The sequence below is a fragment of the Pteropus alecto genome, unplaced genomic scaffold, assembly GCF_000325575.1.
Source record: "Pteropus alecto unplaced genomic scaffold, ASM32557v1 scaffold67, whole genome shotgun sequence".
Classification (NCBI taxonomy): Eukaryota; Metazoa; Chordata; class Mammalia; order Chiroptera; family Pteropodidae; genus Pteropus; species Pteropus alecto.
Genome location: NW_006441061.1, coordinates 6874637 through 6882830, shown reverse-complemented (window position 1 = coordinate 6882830; position 8194 = coordinate 6874637). Strand labels below are relative to the sequence as shown.

General features: G+C 63.2%; 1 protein-coding gene across 1 annotated transcript in view; it reads right to left on the bottom strand.

Annotated features, from left to right (window-relative positions):
* Positions 1-8194, bottom strand: part of NTNG2 (netrin G2) — a 62712-nt gene that overhangs the window by 969 nt on the left and 53549 nt on the right. The window contains exons 6-10 of the mRNA XM_015594128.2: positions 7973-8110; positions 4841-4915; positions 3337-3438; positions 1672-1839; positions 14-148 (exon numbers count right to left, since the gene is read on the bottom strand). Of these exons, the coding sequence (XP_015449614.1) occupies positions 14-148; positions 1672-1839; positions 3337-3438; positions 4841-4915; positions 7973-8110 (618 nt within the window). The remainder of the gene's footprint in view (positions 1-13; positions 149-1671; positions 1840-3336; positions 3439-4840; positions 4916-7972; positions 8111-8194) is intronic.

Here is an 8194-nt window from a genome sequence, read left to right as displayed (position 1 = left end):
GGCGCGCACTCACGGTAGCAGCCCTGGCGCCAGTAGTGCGTCGGGAGGCAGTCGTCGCACTTGGGCCCCGCCGCGCCCTCGCGGCACTCGCAGAAGCCGGTCTCGTTGCACCGATCGTGCACGGAGCCGATCTGGTTGCAGTTACACTCTGGACGGACACGTGCACGGCGTGCGGTCAGGGCGACTTGTGGGAGCCGTTTGCTCCGACCCCACCCCGCCCAGCCCCGTTTCCCTCCCAGGAGGGTCTCCGCACTTCCGGGCCATACTCCCCAAACTGTCCGCGTGAGCCCGCGGCTGGACGGTGGGTGGGAGCTGCCTGAGGTGTCCAGATCTCAAGGGATGACCGACTGCGTTCCCTGACAACCATTACCACGCCCCCTCTACGCTGTGTGGCCTGGGCCAGCCGCTTCCCCGCTCTGGGCCTCCGTCTCCGCATCTGTGACTGAAGTGGGCACAGATCCTTCCGAGCGTGACACTAATAGTGGGGAGGAGCCTCATCACAGGCCGTGGGGCCTCTGTGCCCGGTGCTGTGGTAGGTGTAGGGTGTGTGTGTGGGGGAACGTAGCCCTACAGCTTTCGGGGGCGGGTGGAAAAGCTGCTCCAGAGGCCGCCACCTCCCCTGCTCCTCCCCAGCTGGTTTCCTGGGGCCTCTGCTCTACGCAAGCAGGCAAATGTCCCCACTCTGGGAGTCCTCGAAGCACAGCGCTGGGCCTGCAGCGCTGGGCGCGGGGCTGGAGGCAGACAGAGGCCGGGGGAGGAGGGGCACCTCTAATCGGATTCAGAGGCCCAGCCTGCCCCTGCAGCTGGCCGGTGTCACACCAGCAGTACAATTCTGTTTGGATCACTTTAGAGTTGATGGAATTATCTGAAGGCCCGGGCTGTAATTCGGACTGACAGCTGCAACTTTGCAGGCGGCCCTTCCTCCAGAGCCGGCCTGGTGGCTGGGGGATGGGCAGTGGGGTCGGCGGGGGCCTGGGCACCAGGGTCGAGACCCGGCCTCCACTGGAGACAGGGCAGGGGTGGTGGGCAGCTCCTCCAGGCTGGCGGGTGTTGGCTGGGGACCACAGCTTTGGTCTGTTGGGATGGGCTGCCCGTGCCCAGGCCCAGGGCCCCTGGAGATTTCCTTCTGCACCCCCAAGCCAGTGCTGGAGCAGGGTTACTTCTCCATCTCCAGGTGCCCACTGCGGGTAGAGGGCAGCTTTATAAGCTGGGCTCTGCTTATAAAGCATTCGAAGAATTTCATATGAAGAATTTTGCGGCTTCAGCCACAGAAAAAGGGTTGAAAACTTTTCGATTGATCCACCCCCCGATTTTACAAACAGGAAAACTGAGGCCCAGAGATGCAAAGGGAATTGTCCAAATGCACACAGCAGGGCAGGCCTGAGCCCAGTCTTTGCCTCTCACTAGTGGCTCTGAAACACTGGTGCCTGGGGGAGAACCAAACACTTGGGGGAGGTTGTTTAGAGAGTGGATTCAGGAGGCTTCTGTGTTTAGACGCCAGCCGGGCGGAGTGGGCCACGGTGTGGGCATTCCCCCAGCCTTGCCAGGGGACTCTGACCTCACTCTGCCTTGCTGCCGCGCGCTCTGCGCCCCATTCCACCACGTCACCCGTGTCGTGCCCCTGTGGCATCCCCCGTGGCGTCCCCGTGGCACGGCCGGCGCCCAGCTCACCGATGCACACGTTCTCGTCGTCCAGCTCGGCGGAGCCATTGCGGTAGAAGCCCAGGCGGCAGTGCTGGCAGTGCTGGCCCCGCGTGTTGTGCTTGCAGCTAACGCAGGTCACCACGTTGAGGAAGTCGATGTAGCTGCAGCGGTTGGAGTGGCCGTAGCATTCGCAGTCTGGGCCAGCCGAGCGTGAGAAACAACAGGGTCAGTGAGCAAAGGGAGATGGCGCCTTCCTGCGGCCCCCTCCCCTGTGCAGCTGAGAAAGCTGAGGCGCAGGGACCCGCCCCAGGACATGCAGGGTGTGGGACCCGGCACAGGAAGGCGCCCTGGGCCTCCAGCACTTCCGCACCCCAGGAGAAGAGACGGGCCTGCCAGCTTTGAGCCCAAAGGAGAACCGGTGTAGATCCAGCCCACAAATGCCCACCCGGCCCTGCGGCTGGAATCTGGGGAGGACCCGTGGGCAGCAGCATCTGCCCACGGCCTGCCCAGGTGCCAGGGTGAGGTGCTCTTGAAAGGATGCCCGCCCCGTGCCGGGGTGGTTAGGGATGATTCATGCAGGTAGGCTGGGTCATGCCACTCGACTGTGAGCTCAGGGAGGGCGGCGCCTGGGTTCGTGGCATTCACCACGGTGTCCCCAGCGATTCAGTGAAGGATGGGTGCATGCATGAAAGCTGGATGGGATGGAAATGGCCAGGAGCTTCCTCCCCATGCTGCTTTGGAAGATGCTCGGAAGGGAAAATGCCACCTGCAGGGCCCATTCTTATCAGCCTGAGCCGTTCTGCAAATTTGATTGGCACCAGAGGGAGAGGGCCTTCTCACTTTGCCTCTCCCTAGTCCTGGCCCGGCTTCTGACTCTAACTGGAGGACAGCCACCTCCGTGCCACCTTGCCGTCTCCTCCAGCCCTACATCAGCTCCAGGGACCGAGCAAGTCCTGTGACCGCCTGGGGCAAGGCCCTAGGGATTGGAGGTAGATTCCTCACTTCATGAAGAGGTGGGGTTCAGTGAGGAGGGTCACCTTCCCTGATGCCAGAAGGGGGGCCACTTCTTGGCGTCTCTCCTAAGGGGCTCAACACCCCCTCGAACAGGAACACCAGTGTGGATACCCCCGAACAAGGAGAACGCCGACCACCCTCTTCGAAACACCATCTGTGTATCTCTAGAGGACCCAACCTCCCTTCTGTGATGGGAGAGGGAGGGACTGACTAGGGGTCAGGGGTCAAGGGCATGGGCGACCTCGGAGAAATGAGCCTCTGAGACGTGCCCGCACCATGGGCCTCCTGGACCTGCCCCTTTCACCCTTCCCTCCAGGGACGAGAAGTCGAAGCATCCTCCAAGTGTCCCAAGGAAGAGTGTCGGTGACCCCTGTGTCCCAGATCGTGTGTCAACCACGACGAGCCCCTGGGCCACACCTCCCAGGGGAGCTGGAACAGGCTATTTCTGGCAGCCGCTCTGCTTGCCCCACTGTGCTGCCCACTGTGCCTCTGACTCACACCCGCTCCCAGCTCCCTTGGGGACGGCGGGCTGGAGGGAAGAGAGGCTGGGTTTCACCTTGACCCAGCTACTCCGGGAGGGTTTTCTGAGCTTAGTATGGGCCCTCCGTCCTGCACTGGGGTTGGGAGGGGGGAGCGGTGATGGAGGAGGGCTGACCCGGCCCTGGGCCTTCCTCTTACCTTGGAATTCTTCAATAGGCATCACTTGAGGAGATTTGGGCCTGAGCTGGAAAGCTTTGGAGGCCTTGGTGGGGGTGGGGGCAGTGGCGGAGGTGCCCGCAGCTTGGAGAGATGAGAAACACACTCTTCCATCAGCCATGGTCCAGCTGCCCGAGGTGGGCTGCCCAGGCCCAGGAAAAGGCCAACAAAGCCTCCCAAGGGGCCCCGACAAGCTCTGGGGCAGCTCTGTCGCCTGCTCAGATTTGAGGTGACATAGCACATCCAGGAGCATGCAGGACCAACTCTGCCTTCGGTCCCCCCTCAGAGACCACCTACACATCTAGATAGAGTAATCGTCCCATATGACTTCTCTATCTCCAGCGTCCCCTGCTAAGCACTATGCTGAAGCTGGGCAATTTGGGGGCCTATTGAAAACATCGCATTTCCTCTCCCCCACCCCAAACGCCCGCAAGCATCAAACACAGAGTCTGAACCTGGCATTCAAGACTTGGCATCTCCTTTCCTTCCTGAAGCAATCTCCCTGCTGCGGCCACTTCCCTGCTGGCAGGCGCTGTAGAGCTGTGAGTACAGACAGCACCTGCCTTCTGCTGGCCACAACCCGCCCCACACTGCTGGGTGGACCTGCCACCGTGCCGGGCGCATCGTCCCCTCGGCTTTCCTCTGGGCGTCTGTATTGCCCGGGCCACGACAGGGCAGTGAGGCAATGGCTCCAATGGGCTCTGTCTCCATCCCCGGGGGGAGGCTGTCCGGCTAGGAGGCCTCCAGGTGGCTGGGAACTGCAGACCCTCCCTCACTAGTGGATTCCGATTCTGGCCAGCAGAGGGCACTCAAAGCCCTCCTCACAGTGCAGAGCTGGTGCGGGAAGTACCAGGTGTGCAGTAGGGCCTGGTCGCTGCCTAACTGGGCGTTGGGGCCGGCTGTCCAGGGAACAGGTGAGCTGGGATGGGGACAGCTTCCCTTTTTGGAAACTCGGCAGGTCCCGTGTGCCTCCTGTGTGCGTCCATCTATAGCTACAAAGGAGCCCACGCATGTCACCTCCCACTGCAGTTGGAGAATGAGGTTCTACTCTGGGTACCAGTGCCTTCCAGCACCCCAGCCTTTAACCAACACATCATCCTTGTCAGGTCGGCCGCTCCCTGCCATCCCACTGCCGAGCCTTTGCCTCACTGTGCCTGTCACCTGGAGCACGCTTCCTTCCCCTCCACGTACTCAGAGTCAGCCCCCCAGGAAGCCCTCTCTGACCCTGAGCTGTCACTGCCCAGCGTGCCCTGTGAACCAGGGGCAGGAGAGGATTCTCCACCTGGCTCCTAAACCCTTGGGGAGCTGTGGGATCAAAAGGGGGTGAGTTTGGTGATGGCACACTGGCCTCTCTAAGCAGAAGGGAGGCGGGGGTGAGACAGGTAGAGCTCCGAGGCCCCTCTCCACAGCTCCCTCAGACCCCGTTCCACCCCGGGTCCCCACCTACACCTGACGCCTGCAGGTCAAAGAAGGGGCTCCCCCCTACCTTCTGCATTGGAGGACACCTGGGGCGAGGGGGGGCCCTCCCCAAGGGGGGCAGCTGTAGACGGCCTGATCCACTCTTGGGGGAGAGAAGAGAAGAAATTAAGTCACACTCGGGGGTACCCTGGGGACGTCTTGACATGTCACATTCTCCAGGCGCCTTACCAGGAGCAGCACTATAAGAAGCGGCTCTGTCTACACTAGCCAAATAGAACTGGGTCCAAATCTACTGGAGAGGCAGCGTCTACACTACTGCAGCCTGCGGAGGGCACGCGTGGACTTGAAGCCAGAGTGGAGGGTGCCCCCAGGCCTGGGGCTCTGCATACTTCAGGCAGCCCTTCAGCCCTTCACTCTCCCCGTGTGGTCCCCATTCTACGGACGGCAGAGTTGGGTGGCGTCCAAGCCCAGCCCACAGCCCTCTGTGCTGATGTCACTGTCAGTGGCTGTGAAGGGGACGTGTGTTCTGGCCAAGACAGGACACATGTCTGGAAGGGTCCTCGGAGTGACCCGTCTAGTCCCATGCACGGGCAGCACACCCTCCAACGTCCGGCCTGCCTCCCTGGCCACCACCTTGTCCACCTCCCCAACCCCTGGTTCGGGCCTATGTTCACCAGGGACCCCTAATGTGAGTCAACCCCCAAATGCCACACCGCCATCTCCAAGACGAAGTGGACGCACAGCCAGGGAAGCCGTGGCCAGCCAAGGCAGCGCATCGCTCTGCGCCGAATTTCAAAGGACAAACCCAGAGGGATGGAGAAGCCGGAGTCTTCCCTCTTCTAAAGGGGCGGTGGGAGAGAGGGAGAATCTACCCGCCAGAAGCGGGGGAGACTTTCGGGCGGGAGCCTTCAGACATCAAAGCGACATGGTCAGGGTGTTCCATGAGGAGACGGGCCGCCGGGCCCCAGCTGGCCAGGGCTTAATTAGAGCCGCACTAAACCCGCCCGAAGGCTTCTGGCTCCGGAGCCGTCTCCCGCCACCTCGGCGGGGGGGAGGATTACCCGTCCTGAGCAGGCTTTTCCCGGCGGCCCCTGCCCTTCAGACAGCTTGACACTGGCGGAGGGAGGCACATCTGGGCCAGCGTTTCGTGGGCCCAGCTGGACTCTGGCCAGGAGCCGGACGCCCCTGTGGGGAGGCACCTGGAGAGACGCAGGACCATTCTGGGGACTGGGATCTCGGGGCGGGGGGAGAACCCTGCTGGGCTCTCAGGGGACGTGCTGGGGGCTGCGGGAACAGCGGCCTGCGCCCAGTGCCAAGACCAGATGGAAGTCCCGTCTGTTCCTGCGGAACTGGGGAGCTGTGCGGGCCAGGTCTTAAAGGCGGCACACCTCACAGCCCCCCGAGGCCTCAGGGCGGTGGCGCTGGGCGAGCGAGTGAGCAGCAGGGCCTGGAGCCAGGGGACCCCCAGCCCCCGTCCTGCTGCCCTGAGCAGCTGCTGCTTCCACTTCTTTTTTCTCGGTAAAAAGCTTCCCTGAGGTGTCACTTACATCCCATAAAACCCAGTGGCTCCTTCCCAAGCCTTAACGCCCTCGCCTGTGGGATCAGGGAACAGTGGCCCCCACGTCGCGGAGCCCTGAGCCCAGGAGGGGGCCGCTCTCCACCAGACGCAGCAACTGCCACTACTAACAGGGATCCAGGTGTAATGAGGGGCCCAGGTGTGAGTTTCAGGTGCTAAACAGGAGCGATGACCCCTAGATGGGCACCTTGAGCCCAGCACCGGAGGTCACATCTGGGCTGTCGCCTTGGGCCGCCTTCTCCCTGCTGTCTGGCGCTGGGTTCAGGGCGCAGAGCCAACCACGACCTCACTGAGCAGTCCAGCCTGGTGGTGGCCAGGGGGTGGGACCCTCACGACTCTCACGGTCCAGCCCTACCCCGCCTCGGCTCAAGGCCCTGGCCTGGGACTGTCCCCTTCCTTCCCAGCTCTGCAGCGTGCCCCACGCCCCTGGCTCCGGATCAGAAGCGGCTTGGAAGATGGGGTCAAGGTTCCGTGTGTGTGTGTGTGTGTGTGTGTGTGTGTGTGCGTGCGTGTGCGTGTGCGCGCGCGCGCGAGATACAGCGTCTGGCCCCCACCCAGACAGACCACTATGTGCAGCCAGGACAGGACACAGCACCCGCCACACTGTTTTGGGTTTTGGTTCCCGTCTGCCCATCACGGGCTCGGCAAACACAGCACAAGTTTCAGGCAGCCCAGATTCCCAGAGCAACGCCCCGTCCTCCACCCCAAAGAGGGTTCCTGGGCCAGGAGGCCCCCTAAAGTCCTTGAATCTGCTGGTTAGTCCCGGCCTTCTGCAAATGCCTCCCGTGGAAAAGGGAAGAAGGCCGAAAGAAAAAGGTCCCAGCTGGGGCTGGGAAGAATGCCCTTGGCCACGTCCTCCTGGCTGGGATGGGAAGACGGGTCTTGAGCAAGGCACCGCTCAGGCACGTGCAGTAGGCGGGGTTTGGCGAGGCCCCCCGGGCCACCCCAGCACCCCAAGCCCCGAGCACACAGTGGTCCCGTCTTTGGAGGGAACTATGACGTGGGCAGCAGGTGTTGCTGCATCTCCCGGGAGTGGCCGTTCCGGTTGACACGGGGCAGGAAGCCGGCCCTGGCCGCACACATGGCCTGCAGATGCCCGGCCGTCCACACGTTAGAACCCCGCTCAGAGGCTCCCTCTGCCTTTCCCTTCTCAGCCAACCCAACCCGAGTGTCCGAGTGTCCGAGTGTCCAAATGTCCGTCCCCAGGGGCGGCTGCTGAGGGCCGGGCACAGGGCGGGGTGTGGGGTGCCCGTGGGGCAGGGCGCTGAGGCTGGCAGGCAGGGTGAACTGTGTGGCCTCACTGCCATGGGCCCCCTCCTCCTGGGTCACCCTGTCCTTTTGGCTGTGCTGGTCTCAGTGCCCTGAGCAGTAGGAAAAACATTCCAGAACTAGAAGAAAGCCCTGGCTGGGGCCCAGGGACAGATGGGTCCAGACGGCCTGGGGGCCCCTCGGCCTCGCACTCTGGTGGCTGTGGAGTCCCCGCGTCCTCTGCGCTAAGAGCCAAGCCCCTGCCCTCCCCGGGGCTGACCCCCACCCCTTACCGCCCCAGCGCTGCACACTAGAGGCAGGGACTCGGCACAGAGCGGGAGGGGCAGGCGGCTGGCGCTGTGCCCGGGCACCCACCTGTGGGCTGTAGAGTGCTGGGGGCCACAGGGGCCCGAGCAGTGGGTGTGGAGGGGGCAGGAGTGGTGGGGTCCCCCCTCGGGGCCACAGTGGCCACAGAGGCTTTGGGGACGGGGTCTTTCCGGGACCTGCTGACGCCTGGTGAGAGATGAGACAAGCGAGGGGGGTGGGGTATGGCGGTGCAGCCAACGCCAGGAAGGACCCCACCGAGGGGCCTGAGCC